This window comes from Grampus griseus (assembly GCF_964374135.1).
Source record: "Grampus griseus genome assembly, chromosome: 18".
NCBI lineage: Eukaryota > Metazoa > Chordata > Mammalia > Artiodactyla > Delphinidae > Grampus > Grampus griseus.
Window position 1 is genome coordinate 70,688,400 of NC_139012.1, and position 17,529 is coordinate 70,705,928.

At 39.2% G+C, this 17,529-nt stretch overlaps 1 protein-coding gene across 5 annotated transcripts in view; it reads left to right on the top strand.

Moving 5' to 3' along the window:
• STARD13 (StAR related lipid transfer domain containing 13) overlaps positions 1 to 17,529 on the top strand; it is a gene marked incomplete at its 5' end in the record, with an annotated part of 364,303 nt that overhangs the window by 318,427 nt on the left and 28,347 nt on the right. For all 5 annotated transcript variants that reach the window (XM_082675458.1, XM_082675457.1, XM_082675455.1 and 2 more), the window contains one exon: positions 11,592 to 11,655. In XM_082675458.1, coding sequence (XP_082531584.1) covers positions 11,592 to 11,655 — 64 coding nt within the window. The remainder of the gene's footprint in view (positions 1 to 11,591; positions 11,656 to 17,529) is intronic.

The following is a 17,529-nucleotide window of genomic DNA, read 5'->3' on the forward strand; positions in this document are numbered from 1 at the left end:
AATTCTTTTATTCTGACTATGCAAGGTCTATTGTTACTATTTAAAGTCAATCACTGATTGGACCTATGTAGAAAAAGTATGTTCAGTTAAAAAAGAAAAACCTACAGAGACAATCATGTATAAAATTACCTGCTAGGGCTTATGCGGATTAGAAGAATAAATTATGGTTCCTGCCTTAAAAGAGGCTCTAATCCAGTGGAAAGACACACCGTTCATGCAGCAAAGAAAATACGTTTTATAATCAAAATTGTTATTCATGCAGGAGTAGCTTTCCAGGCCACCAGTGTTAGACCAACTCAGATTATCTGAAGCGTTTTATATTACTTTATATAAGGTATCATTAAGTTAGAGGGAAACAGATACTGATGCTAAATATTTGTCCTAAATGCAGACTGGCTGCAATCGTAGCAGAACTTCACAGTGGTTTTGATAAAGTGCTGTGAACACTTCTGTTATATGACATGTTCTTTTACCTGAAGCAGCCAGTCCTTAAAGAGGCATTTCCATCTCTCCCCGGTGTGTTTCATCCATTTTGTATTCTCGGAGAGTCTAGCCATTGTTTACTTTACCTTATGCAAGATAAATACAGACTGAAGCTATACCGTGCTAGGAATGTCTACCTAGTTTCAGACCACCATAAAGAGTGCTTTCTCTCTTTTTCTTTTTTTCCCATCTTAAAAAATCAGCTGTTTTTTTTTTCAGCTTTATTGAGGTACAATTGACAAAATTATAAGATGTTTAAAGTATACATGTTGATTTAATAAATGTATACACTGTGAAAGGAGGAGTTGAATGGTTATGTGTATGATACTTGAAATTGTATCCAGAAATTCTAAGATGTCTTTTCTTTTATAAGCCCATTTATTTGTTTGTTTGTTTATTTATTTTATTATTTATTATTATTTTTTTGGGTGCATTGGGTCTTAGTTGCGGCACGTGGGCTCTTCCTTGAGGCATGCGGGCTCTTCCTTGTGGCACACGGGCTTCTCTCTAGTTGTGGCTTGCGGGTTTTCTCTTCTCTAATTATGGTGCATGGGCTCCAGAGCTCGTGGGCTCTGTAGTTTGCTGCACGCAGGCTCTCTAGTTGAGGCGCACGAGCTTAGTAGTTGTGACACGTGGGCTTAGTTGCCCCGCAACATGTGGGATCTTAGTTCCCTGACCAGGGATCGAACCCACGTCCCCTGCATTGGAAGGAGGATTCTTTACCACAGGACCACCAGGGAAGTCCTGCTAAGATGTCTTTAATGATGACAATTTTGTAGATTGTATTGAGAACTAATAAGCAAGTAGAATCAGAACAAAAGAAATGTAGATCACTTTACATCAGTAATTTCAAAGTCCAAGGAATAAAATGATTTTTAAATGAATAAAACAAAGACTACATTTTTTAAAAATAGACTTTATTTTTAGAGCAGTTTTAGGTTCACAGGAAAATTAACCACAAAGTATGGAGAGTTCTCCTATACCACCTGTACCCACACATGCACAGCCTCTTCCACCATTAACATCCCCACCAGAGGAGCACATTACAACTGGTGAACCTGCATTGACATATCATTATCACCCAAAGTCTGTAGTTGGTATTAGGCTTCTCTCTTGGTCTTGTACATTCTGTGGGTTTTGACAAATGTGTAATGTAACGTATCCACCATTAGAGTATCATGCGAATATTTCACTGCCCTAAAGACCCTCTATGCTCTGTCTACTCATCCCTATCATCCCTCCCTCACTCCTAATACATAGCAACCACTGATCTTCTTACTGGCTTTGCCTCTTCCAGAATGTCATACAGTTGGAATCATATAGTATGGAGCCTTTCAGATTGGCTTCTTCCGTTTAGTAATATGCATTTAAGGTCCCTTTATGTCTTTTTATGGCTTGATGGCTCATTTCTTTAGCACTGAATAATACTCCATTGTCTGGATGGACCACAGTTTATTTTTCCATTCGCCTACTGAAGAACAGCTTGGTCACTTCCAAGCTGTTGGCACTTCCAGTTGCCAGTTTTGGCAGTTATGAATAAAGCTGCTATAAACATTCCTGTGCAATGTCACCTCACACCCATTGATACTGTGGACATGTTGGCTTCAAAAGTTTTGTCACATTGGTTTATATTTTGAGTACATATGTCTTTTAGAAATATAATATTTGTCTTTATGGCTTAAAAAAATTCCCGTGCAAGTTTATGTGTGCAATAAGTTTTCAACTCTTTGCGTAAGTACCTAGGAGTGCAAACTACTGGAACGTATACTAAGAGTATGTTTAGTTTTATAAAAAACTGCCAAAGTGTCTTCCAAAGGGGCTGTACCATTTTGCATTCTCAGCAGCAATGAATGAAGGTTTCTGTTGTTCCTCATCCTAGCCAGAATTTGGTAATACCAGTGTTTTAGAATGTTGTCGTTCTAGTAGGTGTGTAGTGGTATCTCATGGTTGTTTTAATTTGCAATTTCCTAATGATATATGATATACAGCATCTTTTCATATGCTTATTTGCCATCATTGTATCTTCTTTGGGTGAGGTATCTGTTCAGATTTTTGGTCTCTTTTTTTAATTGGATTGTTTATTTTATTATTTTGAGTTTTAAGAGTTCTTCGTATGTTTTAGATAACAGTCCTTTATCAGATATGATTTTTACAAATATTTTCTCTAAGCCTATGGCATAGCTTCTCATATACTTGACAGTTTCTTTCACAGAGTAGAAGTTTTTAATTTTAATGAAGTCCAGTTTATCAAGTATTTATTTCATAGATCGTGACTTTGATGTTGTACCTAAAAAGTCATCACTAAACCTAAGGTCATACAGATATTCTCCTATGTTATCTTCTAGGGGTGTGACAGTTTTGTGCTTACATTTAGATCTGTGATCCATTTTGAGTTAACTTTTGTGAAGAGTATAAGATCTATGTCTAGACTGACTTTTTTTTGCATGTGGATATATAGTTCTTTCAACATTGTTGAAAACCTGTCTCCATTGTATTGCCTTTACTCCTTTGTCAAAGATCAGTTGGCTATATTTGTGTGGGTCTATTTCTGGGCTCTCTGTTCTGTTCCATTATTCTGTTCATCTCTTCTTTCACCAATATCATACTGTCTTGATTACTATAGCTTTATGGTAAGTCTGGAAATTGAATAGTGTCAATTCTCCAACTTTATTCTTCTGCTTCAAGACTGTGTTGGCTATTCTGGGTCTTTTGCCTCTCCATATAAACTTTAGAATCAGTGTGTTGTCTTATAATTTTCTGTTTAAAACTGGACATTGTAAACATTATAAATGAGGCAACTCTCAAAATCAGATCCCCTCCTCCCCAAAGTTTGTTGTTATTGTTGCTGTTTGTTTAGCGACATTCTTCAACTAATTATGTAAAGTCTGAATCCTTCGTATGACCATGGAAGTCTGTACTCAGTTAGCTTAGTGGTCTGCAGATGATTGGACAGAGATTTCCTTAAATGTCTTGAACCAGTATGTCTGCTGGCCTTTGCCAAGGGACAGTTAGTGCATACTGGGCTATGGTTTCAGTGCTCCAGCAGGAATTTGGTAACTCTGTCTCAGGCTTTATTTCCTGCTTGTGCAGATCATCAAGGTCAGCCAGAGGAGAGAAATTAGACCTTCTCAGGTCATTCCTAGGTATGCACACAGTTCTGCACGTGTGCTTGGCCTTCTAGATTCCTAAGAATATGTCAGAACTTTTCTTAGTCCCTGTGGGTATCTCATTTCCCCAGCTATTCCTTTCATTCCTTTTGGTCCACATCTTGTTTGGTTCAACTGTTATCACCACTTCAGGCAGCTATGGTGTTAAATAATTGCCACTGATTGTTTTTGACAAACACCCTGGGAAAAAGCTTTTCTCAGTGATGAGCTCAGTGTCAGGTTAAATAAAGATAAGCCCTGTGAATGGGGGCATTCAGTGAATTGCCAGACAGCTCAAATAATGAAAATTCTTTAAAAATGGACCTTTGGGGAAGGTCAAACCCATTCTGCCCTCTCCAGTGGCTGCCAGGCTGCTGGTTTTCACAACTCCTCTGATTGTGATGCCTGTCGGCTTTTCGTAGCTCCTGCAGAGCTGAGGAAAAAAGGGCACGTTCAGGTGCCACAGAGCTCACTGTTCTTACATAGATTCAGTAATTTTTCTTACATAGGCACTAGTTGGATTGTTGCAAGCTTTTATTAATTTCCAGATTTTCCTAAAAAGTTGATTTTGACCATTTTTGCCAGTATTTTTGTTATTTTTATGGAAGAGCAGGATTTTGGAGATCTTTACTCCACCATTTCCACTGGTGTTACCCACTTGCATTATTTTTATTCAGCTTTTCTGAAGTATAACTTATGTTCAAAAAAATTCACCAACTTAAAGAATACAACTGGATGCGTTTTGTCAAATATATATGGTTACGTTATGTAACTATCACCACAGTCATGGTATGGAGCATTTCCATTGCCACACTGGCAACCGCTGAGCTGTTTTCTGTCACTACACCTTTACCGTTTGTAAATTTTTTATAGATGCAATCATATGGTGTACCCACTTTGTATCTGGCTTCTTTCCATCTGCACAGTGCCTCTGAGGTTCATCCACGTTGCTGTGTGTATTAGGAGTTAGTGCCTCTGTATTGTTGAGTACTTCATTGTATGGATATACAACAATTTTTTATCCATTTGCCTGTTGATGGACATTTGGATTATTGCCACTTTTTGCCTATTTTGTGAATAAAGCTGCTACAGACATTCAAGTACATGTCTTTATATGGATGTATGATTTATTTTATCTTGGATAAATAACTAAGAGTGCAATTGTTGGGTCAGATGCTAAAAACATGTTTAATTTTATAAGAAGTTGCCGAGCTGTTTTCCAAAGAGGCCGTACCCCTTTGGAAGTTTCAGTGGTTCTATATTCTTGTAAAACTTAGTATTGTAAGTATTTTTAATTTAGACATTCTAGTGTGTGTGGTGGTGTCTCATTATGATTTTAGTTTGTATTTCTCCAATGACGAATGATGTTGAGCATCTTTTCATTTACTTATTTGCCATTTGTATATCTTCTTTTAGAAGTGTCTGTTCAAATATATTGCCCACTTTTTAAATCAGGTTTTGTGACTTACAGAATTTAAGAGTTCTCTATGTATTCTGCATACGAGTCTTTTATGAGATACATGTTTTGAAAACATTTTCTCCAAGTAGAGGAGCAATTCTTAAGACACAAGCAAATATCTGAGTTTAGAGGAGGTAAAAGGATCTGAATCTAGATAGTTAAATGTTAGAGTCTCTAGCTATAAAAAATAATAAATAAACTTCCTATGTGTGTCAGAAAGTATAAAGCATATTCAAGTATGTGGTATGTAAAGCATGAACCATTTGATGACTTTTGTATGTGCAGTAGGTAAAAAACTTTTGTGTAGAATAAAATAGTTTGTGTTTCCAAACCATAATGGAATAACAAGTTTGTTAGATAAGTAAATTTTATAAATAACAGAGAATCCTTCCTAAACAAACCTATTACAGAGCTGCCAATGAGAAACATCAACTTATTTAGGTATATATCAGAACTTCCAAGTGAGGATATATATATATATATATATATATATATATATATATATATATATATGCCTTGACCGATGTACAGTTGACTCTTGAACAATGCAAGGGCTAGGGTTGCTGACCCCCCACTAAGTCAAAATTCACATTTAACTTTTGGTTCCCTAAAATTTTAACTAATAGCCTACTGTTGATCAGAAGCCTTATCAATAACATAAACAGTCAATTAACACATATTTTGTATATGTGTTACATATTGTATTCTTACAATAGAGTAAGCTAGACAAAAGAAAATGTTATTAAGAAAATCATAAGAAGGAGAAAGTACATTTACAGTGCTGTACTGTATTTTTCGATACTGTAAGCCCATGTCATCTGCTTACAAGACGTGTGTTGGTACCTACATGAATATTGGTTTATATGATACAAAACATTGCCGATGTTATACATGTTACTAACACATCAAAAATGAAAAGATAATGTGAAAAAGAAATTCATATTTATTTAGAGGTATAACGATTCACGTGTTAACAAAGAAGCAGCAATGTGATTGCCTTATGGTAGCCTAGTTTAATTGACAGGATTGCATCACGGTAGCTTAGCCTACACACTAATGAATGAATCATTATAAAATTTTTATGGCATAAGTACTGCATCTATATTCATAGTCCAGTACTGGAAACATTGTTACTTTTTTTAAAAACCACTTCCTTGTGATGATAGACTGATATGCAATTTCTCCAATTATGAGAAAGAGGCATATTGTATGGTAATGTGATTTTTTGAAAGCAAAGTTATAAAACAGCAAGAAAACTAATACATTGCTGATTTTATATTAAATATCACCTTGTGCCTATGTAAGGATAGACTAGTATCTACATGTATTTTATGCATTCATGACATACCTTTTTCTCAATTTTTTCGATATTTCTAGGCTAAGGAGTTCATCTGCAAGTTTTTTCAAAATGTTGCAGATCTCAAAATATTTTCCGATATATTTATTGAAAAAAAAAGGTGTGTGTGTGAGTGGACCCACACAATTCAAACCTATATTGTTCAAAGGTCAACAGTATATAATGCATTTAACATACCACTCTTAGCTCTTAGGTAGAGACGTTAATACATGTGGAACTGGCCAAAAAAAACAGGCTGTCAGTTATAGGAGCAAAGGCCAAGAACCTGCAGAAGCCAGCTTCAGACTAGATGGTCAGCTTCTAATCCATAACTGCCTATCATATTTGACACTAATGAATGTCTAGTGAGTGGGCAAACTGGAGATGGCTGAAAATGAATATAGTCATCAAATAATTTTAAGTAAATAAGTGACATGATAGAAAGTTGAGAAATAGAGCTGGTTTCAATGTGAAGCATTAGTGAAACCAATTTAAAAGGCTGTTGCCTGACTCTAAGAAAAAGATGAGAAGGGACTGAGCGGGACCAAGGAGAGGCAAGATTTCAAAGATATCACGGAGGAATAATTGATAGGACTTGACGCTCAAATGAATGTAGACCTTGAAGAAGAAGGGTCTCAAGTTGATTCCATTTTCTGGTTTGGGTGGCTTAGTGGTGATGCTCTTAATCAAGACAAGACTTTAAATAGGAAAAACAGGTTTTGAAGAGAATGCAGCAAGTTCAGTTTTAATAGGTGTGTTGGAAGGGCCAGGAGGACCCCACAGATGGATGAGACTAGTGAGTAGTTGGGAATGTACCTCTGGAGCTCAGGTGAGATGTCCACACTAGAGAAAGAGGATGGGCATCATCAGAGTCTAGTTTATTTTAAGATGAGATATCTCATTATGCTTGTGCACAGTAAAAAGAACAAGAACCGCAGTCTGAATTCTAAAAAATATCAATAGTTAAGGTGCAAGTATTGCTTGGTGACAGGAAGGAGATAGTGTTTAGAGAGATGAGAGAATTCATCACCTTGAATGCCGAAGACCAGAAGAGTTTCAAGGAAGGTGAGTGCCAATTAGGCCCATTGCTACAAATAGGTCTTTGCTAGAAAGAGACTATGGAATTTGGTGATTAACAACTCATTGGTCAAAACTGGAAAGAGCCCAGTGTCCATGGGGTAAACCCATGGACACTTCATACCATATCTTCATACCATAGAATACTACTCAGTAGTTAAAAGGAATGATTATTGCTATACACAACACAAATTAATGTCAAAAACATTGTGATGAGTGAAAAAAGCCAGACACACACAGAATACATACTGTACGATCCCATTTATATGATGATTGGGAGTGGCGGGAGGGGATGTGGTGGTAGGGAAAACTGACAGTAAAGGAGCACAGGAGGACCTTCTGATGTCAAGAAGTGTTCTTTATCTTGTTCGAGGGTAGTTACAATTGCCAAAACTCATTGAACTGAAAACTTAAGATCTATGTATAACCAGAATACAAAAAAAAAGTCATTGGTCAAAGATGGGAGGTTTTGCAACTGAATTTGCTGCTTCTAAATTTCCACTAATTTACAGAGAGATATTCCTTTATGAAAGCAAATGTCCATACAGAGAGAGAGAAATCACAGTTACCAAATTTTCAAAGCAGAAAAACAAAAATATGTGGTAGAGGATTTGACAAGCCCAAGAAACAAAATCTAAATGGTCAGTGGACAAAGTCATAGGTCAGTGGACAAAGTCGTAAAATAACTCAATTTTCACTACAGAAATCCTAAAAATCCAAAATGTGAAGTGAGATTGAAGGTGAGTCAAAAAGAAGAGGGTTGGGACTTCCCTGGTGGCGCACTGATTAAGAATCTGCCTGCCAGTGCAGGGGACACAGGTTCAAGCCCTGGTCCGGGAAGATCCCACATGCCGTGGAGCAACTAAGCCCGTGTGCCACAACTACTGAGCCTGCGCTCTAGAGCCTGTGAGCCACAACTACTGAGCCCAGGTGCTGCAACTACTGAAGCCCGCATGCTTAGAGCCCGTGCTGCACAACAGGAGAAGCCACCGCAGTGAGAAGCCCGTGCATCACAACGAAGAGTGGCCCCGCTCCCCGCAACTAGAGAAAGCGCGCACGCAGCAACGAAGACCCAACGCAGCCAAAAATAAAAATAAAATAAAATTTTAAAAATTTATACAAAAAAAAGAAGAGGGTTGTTTGAAATTCTATTTTATTTTTAAAAATATTTATTTATTTATTATTTATTTTTGGCTGCACCAGGTCTTAGCTGTGGCTCACAGGATCTTCGTTGCAGCATGCAGGATCTTTTGTTGCGGCATGACAACTCTTAGTTGTGGCATGAGGGCTCTTAGTTACAGCATGCAGACTTCTTAGTTGTGGCGTGCGATTCTTAGTTGCGACATGCGGACTCTTAGTTGTGGCATGCATGTGGGATCTAGTTTCCTGACCAGGGATCGAACCCAGGCCCCCTGCGTTGGGAACACGGAGTCTTACCCACTGAACCACCAGGGAAGTCCTGAAATTCTATTTTAGAGTAGGTAGAGCCGTTGATCCACTCCGCAAGCTAAATCTTGCTGACTTCTCTCCCTAACCATCAGCACAAGACTGGAAGTTTATTCTCTGGAGAGGCTGGACCGAGGGACATCAGACACTGCTGAAAATGGAATACTCTATTGAAAATGGGGGCTCCATTGACAGTCTACCTATATTCCAAATATTGAGATCCCCAGGCCTCTTTTGTAACTCAGCTCCAGAGCACTGGAAAACACACTCAAGAAGAATCTGAGTTCTGAGAAATCTAATCAGCCCATGACTTAAAAAGAAAAAATATATATAGCAACCCCAACTAGAACAGGTCAGAAGGCTCTGAGAAAGACATCTCCAAGGAAATTAGATAGACTGATATATTTTAACACATTTAGATAATTAGGGAAGTGTCTGAGTTTGAATTTAAGGATAAGTACACAGAAAACTGAGGAAACAAATAAGATGCTTATTAACTCCTGGGATAATGAAAAGTTTAGAATGAAAGGAAAAGTAATCAGAGCATGATACACATGTGAATAGCATTTACATGGTCATAGAAAATAAACACTAAATATTGATTTATCAAAAAATTACAAAATTATGACAACTATATAAGAGGCAAAGGGTACAAATGTGCATGTAGGAGGATGAGGGGGGAAAGCATAGTAAAAAAAACTTTATCTTTCATAGAACAACGTCAATAGATAATGGCTTAAGCTGAAAAATGAAGAAGTAACAGCATATACATGTTGCTGGAAGTAAACACCAAAAGAAACACTTTAAAAAGTTGCCTCCAAAGACTGGTAAATGGAAAAGGACGTGAGGGGTAATGTTTGACTCCTTAAACCATATGCTATAATTAAAAAAAAATCAAATAAAACAAAATAATAAAGGCATTTGCAAAGAGAATTTCATGAAATTAGATTGCAGTGGGTTGAAGAGTGAATGAAAATTAAGGATGTTCTCAGCAAACTGAATAATATAAGGAAGGGGATGTCAGGATGGTGAGTAGAGTTGCTTGATGGAAAGATAAGATTGAAGGAAAATTGGTAGTTTGCTTGATTATGGTTATTTAGGTTGCTAACTAATTGGTTAGTCAGTTTGTTCATGACAGGGATGAGCTTAGAGAAAAAAACAGTGAAGAGTCTGCTGAGGTGAGAGGGAATAAATGAGGTGTCAAAGTCCCAATGAAGTGGTGGATTTTGAAATCAGACACATGATAAAGTGTTAGCTTTGAAAAAGAATAGGAGCATCTCTTTTATATGATGAAGGAAAGAATTGTTAAAAGAATTAGTGACTTAAGCTGTATTTTCCCACTGGCAGTCGTGGCTAAGTCATCTGTTGAGGGATTAGACAGTTTTCATTCTCTGAGAATGGATGCTGACTAGAGACCAAAAATGAAATAAATGCTGGGTAGCAATTTGATGAGCCCAGCCACCATACCCAAGTGTTTCCTAACATATCTCTAACTCCCCAGGAGGGCCAAAACCTATTCAATTTGTCTTCTAAAGTAAGCTTTTGCCACACAAATGCTCCTATTGTATTTCCCTGAACCCAACGCCCTGGCCTGGGAGTGGGGATTTCAGGTGTAGCCATTAAGGGAGCCGGAGTAATCACAATCTTTTTTGGTTTTACCCTAAGTTGGGGTCTTTCCCTAAACCCTCCATCGGAGCTGGAAATATTTCCCAACACTAATAGCAATCCCATAAAAATCACCTTAAGCAAAAGCAGGGGGGAGATAAGGGGAACCACACAGAGGAGAGCTTTGCTTCTCCATATTTGTACCTGACAGTACCAGCTTTGCTTGGCACTATGGGTCTCGTCCGTGCTGAGACTCAAAGGTACTTCCTATACGGCTCCCGGCAAGACTGGGTGTCTCAAACAACAGAGGTTTATTTTCTCACAGTTCTGGAGGCTGGAAAGTCCAAGATCAAGGCGCCAACAGGGTTCGGTTCCTGGTAAGGACTTTCCTCCTGGCTTGCAGACAGCCACCTTCTTGCCCTGTCCTCCCGTGGCGGATTGAGAGAGAGGAAGGGAGTGCTCTGGTGTCTCTTCCTTTACAGACATTAATCTTGTTGGATCAGGGCTCCACCCTATGACTTCATTTAACCTTTATTACTTCTTACTCCAAATACAATCACATTGGGATTTAGGGCTTCAGTGTATGAGTTTGAGGAGGACACAGTTCAGTCCATGGCATGTGTAATTCAGCACTATTACACAAGAGCAGAAGAGAAGACAGATGGTTGAGTTGATCCAAATTTGGGGAATTAGCAGGATAGACTGGATGGAAGGTCAAGGTGGCAGACGAATTGAGGGACTGGTGAAAGTATGGCTAAAACTAAGTGCTCACAGCTTCCAAGAATAGTGGAAAGAGAAGCCAGGAAAGGGAAGGGGCAGGGATTGGTAGGCTTCATGGAAGGTCCTCTCAGGTCTGGAGGCTAGAGAACAAATGGGAACTCTTTTACTGTGTACCTTCTCTGGGTACAGTCCTTTCTTCGGACGTGATTGGTTGCTTCTGCACTTTCAACTTCACTGGCAATCAATGAGAATTATCAAACTGGAAGGAAGATTTAGGTTCATTAATGGTAGCAATCATCACATTTTTCTTTCTTTTTAGACGACTAAATACCTTGAACAAGTGTGCCTCAATGAAACTTGATGTGAACTTCCAAAGGAAAAAGGTAGGTAAGCTTACTACACCTTACTGAGACCATGGCTATACCAATAGGAGAAGCTTGCATTCACAAATGAAAAACAACACGAACTGAAGCAAAATTCTGAAATGCCCGACCGTCAGTGTTTGTTCTCCAAATATCCCATTATATCATAAACATCATAAGTAAGTCTGTTATATATCTAGGCTGACGTCTGTTTGTTTCACTGTTTCATTTTGATTTAGTTTTATCAGAGGGTTTGCATAAAAATGTAAAATGCCTTAATTGTTTATGATAATCTTTCAGAAGTTTTAGTTGTAAATATCCACTCCATATTAGACCCAAATTCTCCACAGTGATTTGTAGATTAAGAGAATGCAGAAAAGAATCTATGGGGCCAAGTGTCTTCTGCCTCATTCTTTCCTGTGGCATTTTATTTTCAAGTGCAGTCAAGATGCATTCATTGTCAGGCAGGTTTGTTTCATCATGGTTGAGGGGTTGGGGGGAGAGTGTAACAGCAAGATTCAGAACCTGCCGCATCTCTCCATTCTCGCCCCTTGCACTTTTCTCTGGTCACAGGGAATGTCCTTCAGTTTTACGAGCCACTATGCTCCCTCCCTCTTCTAGGACTTTGCACGTGCTCTTCCCTCTGTAGGAATAAGACAGGAGATTTTGGTTCTGAAACAAAGCTGTACTTTATTGAGCACTTACTGTTTTCCACGAGCTATGTTATGGCATTTAATCTATTGTGATAGGGATTCTCTGTTTTCTAGAGAAGGAAAATAAAACCTGAACAGGTTAAGTCCCTTGCCCGTGATCTTTCAACCAGTGGAGGAGCAGGGTTTCAATTTCAGGTGTGTCTAACTCCAAAACCGAGGCCCCTAACCACTGCACTGAAAGACCTCTCTTTCTCACTGAATTGATCCTTTTAGGAAACTCAGAATTGAAATCGTTGCCTACTTTTTTCATTTCACATCTTCAGTATGTAACAAGTCAAGCCTTAGTATATTTTGAAGAAGCAGAGAAAACATCTTTGAGTCAAAAGAAAGTGTTCTTTATTCTGGTCTATACAGAGAAGTCATTACAGCCCATGGATTTTAAGTCACTCCTGAGTAACCTAATCTTTAAAAATAACTTTAACCTGAATTTCTGCTCTAAAACAGCACCCAAAAAAAGCGCAAATGAATTCTGGTTGACCTCACCTTCAAAACAGTTTAGGGTTTGAGCTGGGAGCCAAAGATTTAAGCTAAGGAGGTAAAATGGTGAAAAACAATATCCAGAGAATATATTAAAACATGAGCAATTTGTCCAGGTCAAAGAAAAATTGTAAATGTGGGAATAAACATCCCAACAGCTATCTGGCTGAATAGACCCCTTGAGAAGCATACACACTGTTTGCTTGTAACACATGGTTCTTATTAAACCGAGCGTAGCCACGCCTGTGTGGCTGGTCTGTACGCTGCCGGTGCAGCTCCTTAGCTGCTGTGTGTCACAAAAGCAAATGCCAAAAACTAACGACAGGATTTGTTTTCAACCAAGTGGTGTGATTGGATTCTTCCCTTATTGCCGGCATTTCAAAACCCACGTGTGAGATAGGCTTGAATAACATTTGTTAGACTCTGTTACCTTCACCAAAGCTCCTCTGTAAATTGGTCACTTCAGTATTCTGACATTCTTAATTTAGTCCTTACGTTGGATATAGTGGCACACACTCTTACAGCCCCTACTTAGCTGTAGGCCCCGCAGATGCATGCACTTGAATAAAACATTGCTTTCCACATTGTAAACTGGGGACTCATGGCCTGAATTTTGAAATAAATAAATCCAGTGGGTGATCTCCACCCACTTGTGAATCTCAGTCATGACCAGCATCTGTGACTGGTCTAAGCAACTATGCAGGAGACCCTGGTGGTGGCACGTGTTCCCATGATCTGTCCCTTGCCCGAGTCATAGGCTAGTCCTTTATTTTACTGCAAAAAAATGCCAAAAATAAATACAGGCTAGGTCTAGGCCAAATGATCAAAAATAGAAAATGAAACTCGCGAACCAAGCACCAAAGGGAGCTTCAACCAACTTTGGAATTAGTTTGTTTGGAAGAAGAAAAAAAAAGACAGTAGCATTTCCTCTGGGTATGTCCCCATTTTAATCAATCCAAGAAATAGAAATATAATGTTCATCTCTAATCTGCAGAGGCCCAGACATGTTTAATGCTGCAGAATGTCATCCCCAAATGGCTTAGCCGTCCAGGGCCACAGTAATTCTTCTCCCTCAGGACCATTGGGCCTCAGAAGGGCCGTGTGTGCTTGCTCAGTGCTCTGTGGTGTGGTTAACGAGTTCCCGCGGTGCCCGCTCTGTGCCAGGCACTATTCCTCATCACTAACCCCGTGTCACAGATGCAGAGGTTGAAGGGCAGGGAAGATGAATAACCTGCCCAGAGCCACGAAGAAACAGCAGAGGCAGGATCTGAGCCCAGCTATTCTGGCCGCAAACTGCCCCTCCTGGCCTTTCAGAGATATTCAGAAATGTATTGGCATGAGCTTCTGACCCTTGGCCTGAGACCTGGAAGGGTTTCCTCAGCAATACATACAATTATGTATTTTTATTGTTGTTTTAGAAGCAGGATATTTCTTGCCGTCTTGTACTCAAGTCCATGATTTATTTAATGTCTTCACGGAAATTTATCTCTGGATCTCTCATAGTGAATGAGTCATGAATCTCATTGCTCTGCTCTGAACTTGGTTCTCATTTAATTCTGTTTAATTCTGAAGAGTTTGGTGGGTTGACCCAGGCAGAAAAAAAAAAAAAAAGAGAATCCACAAATACATAAAGATGGTGAAGCCTCATTCATACTTACTTAGGCATGCACTTTTCCTGTACATCAAATGCCACTCGCTTGTAAAGCACCAGGAGAAATGAAATCGCACCTTACCACTTTGCAGAAGAGAGAAGCAGTCCTCTAAAGATCGAGATTACCTTCCCTGTGAGAGTCAGGTGGAGAAGAGTGTCCTCAGTCTTGGCCAGGCTCCTCACTAAAACCCGGCATTTCTGAGAGCCTGGGGATGTCAGCAGTTGTCTGCCTCGGGCCTCAGGCTCCTCCCCCTGCAGCGCTGCAAGTGGCAGGTCCCTGCTTCTGAACTGGAGGGCTCAGCCGCTCAGCTCCAGTCAACTGTAATGGAAGATAAACGTCTAAATTTCTGTGTAACTATGCATTAGCCGCCTCTCACGGCTGTGGACTTGTATGGGCTCCTGTTTCCAGCGGAAAGAGATGGTCAAATTTTGTTTAAAAAATACAAAATCCTTTCTTTTGCAGTGTCTGGTTGGCATTTGTCTCTGAAGCATATATAATTTCAGCTAAGAATGTTCTCATTTTTTAGAAAAAGCCAAACACTGGCGTTTCATCTAAATTAAAAACCCCAAGGCACTTGCAAAGCTGATCTTTCTCAGAAAAGTGTTCCTCTTCATTATTACCTACAGAATTCACACTTGCTTTATGACGACACTGAAATCCCCTAATTACGGTTAGCGTTTATGCGATAGTGCTTAGCTCTGAGTACAAAGCTAAAGTCAGAGACCGAACTCTCATAAGGATCTCTGTTAGATGAGGAAAGAGAGGGACGCGCACGAACACAGGACTATTACCTAAGATTTCCCAGGGGAGAAAGAGCAGCTTCAAAAGAAGTTTCTGGTTTAAGTTATAGTTTTAACAAAGCTCTCTGAAATCATGGCCAAAGGTGGAAAGCCACACAGAAACAATGACTAATTGCCACGTTGCAGCCAGCACCTCCCGGCCTGGATGCCGTGGGCATTTCAAAGGAGCTGCGGGTGTCGTCAGGGAGCCTGACCTCTGCCTCCCAATCCACCCCACCGGCCCCCCTGCCTTTCACAACCTCAAATCTCCCACCAAATAAGACACCTCCTGGCAGCTCCGAACAGCAGCGTCACATGAAAGAAGTTACATTTCATTCCATCATTCGCTTGGCTGGAGAGTATACAGTCTTGAATTGAAGACTGTTGCACGTGAATGTCCTAGAACCATAGGATCTTTGAGTTAGATCTTCGCTCATCTTTTCCAGTCTCCCATCCAGTACAGGATACACTTTTAGAGCATCTGTCATAATTCACTCAGGCTCTGTTTGTAAGCATCTAGACGTGATGAGTTCATTATATTGCAAGGCAGTTTGGTTTTTCCTAATTACCAGAAGTCTTCCATATAATAAGCTAAAAGCTGATTCTATATAAATTTGCCCATCTGATTCCAGCTGTTTTCTCTGGAGAAGCACAGAATATGGATTTCCCCTTCCTCTAGATCCGGGGTCAGCAAACTAGTGCTCCTGCTTTTGTAAAGAAAGTTGTATTGGAACAAAGCCACACCCATTCTTTTGGCTGCAAAGGCAGAGTTGAGTAGTTGTGACAGACTGGATGGCCTGTAAATCTAAAATATTTACTATCTGACCCTTTACAGAAAGTTTTCTGACCTTTGCTCAATCTAGAACAAAGTCTCTTAAACTGTCTATGGTGACTGATTTTTCTTTTTTTAATTTCCAGTCTGCCACTGACCAAGATAACGTTTGTAAAATTCACTACAAAGGAATTATTAGAAATATTAAATGATAAAAGGTTATAGAAAATACAAGCCTAAATGTTTTATTAGACTCTACAGATACAAAATTGCATCCCAATAAATATAATTGGAACAAATCTAACAGGAAATAGAAAAGAACTACAAAAATTATTCATATTTTTATTAAAAGTATACTTAGGCTATTAATATGAAGAATCATGATTGCACTTATAACTTTTTTTGTTGTTCAGCTGTCAGAACTAAACAAAAAGTTTACTTTGAAATTCCCCATGTTAAATGTCTGTACGCACATTTCAATCAAACACTATGACTATAAGTATTCCTGACAGTGAGTTTTTTGCTTGTTATCTAATTTAGGTTGGATTGACAGCAACACTACTCACAGGGAAAAATGCATATCTAAAATGTTTCTTTGTTTTTTGTTTTGTTTTATTTTGTTTTTTGGCTGTGTGGGTCTTCATTGCTGCACTCAGGCTTTCTCTAGTTGCAGAGAGCGGGGGCTACTCTTCGTTGCAGTGTGCTGGATTCTCATTGCAGTAGCTTCTCTTGTTGTGGCACATGGGCTCTAGGCATGCAGGCTTAGTAGTTGTGGTTCGCAGGCTCAGTAGTTGTGGCACGCAGGCTTAGTTGCTTCGCGGCATGTGGGATCTTCCTGGACCAGGGCTTGAACCTGTGTCCCCTGCATTGGCCGGCGGATTCTTAACCACTGCACCACCAGGGAAGTCCCTGTTTCTTTGTTTTAATACTAGTCATCATAAAGAAACCCATCTCACAGAATATGTTGAGTGGAATCAAAGAAGAAGTCTTAAAGTAATTCTTTAAAGTTTTGGCTATTTTTTTTACCTTTCATTCAAAATGAAGTAAGTGATGCTGTATTTTCAAAATTCATCTTCAATCTTTCATTACTATCAAACTTCTGCAATTATCTTTCTGTAAAACAGTGGATCCTGTACATTATACACTTTGGGTTATGGTAGATAAACTAATCTTGAAACGTCACACATTATAACCTACTGCGCCCAACACCCAAGCTGGTCTCAACCCTGTTCAAGACAAGTCCACTGATCATGAACTCGTATAGCACAGCCTTGCCAAATGGTGACAAATGGTTTTAATGCTTACTCTCAACGTCTGAACTTATCTCAGTGAAGACTAGTAAGTTTGAGGACTGTCAACCCCTTAACCACACTTCGAGTAGCACTGCTCTTGAGTTCCTTCTTTCTAAACCAAACCATTAGTTCTTTCAGTCATCCTTCATAGAAGGTTGTGGTGTCTAGATCATTGGCCATTCCGATTACTCTTCTCTAGGAGTAAATCCC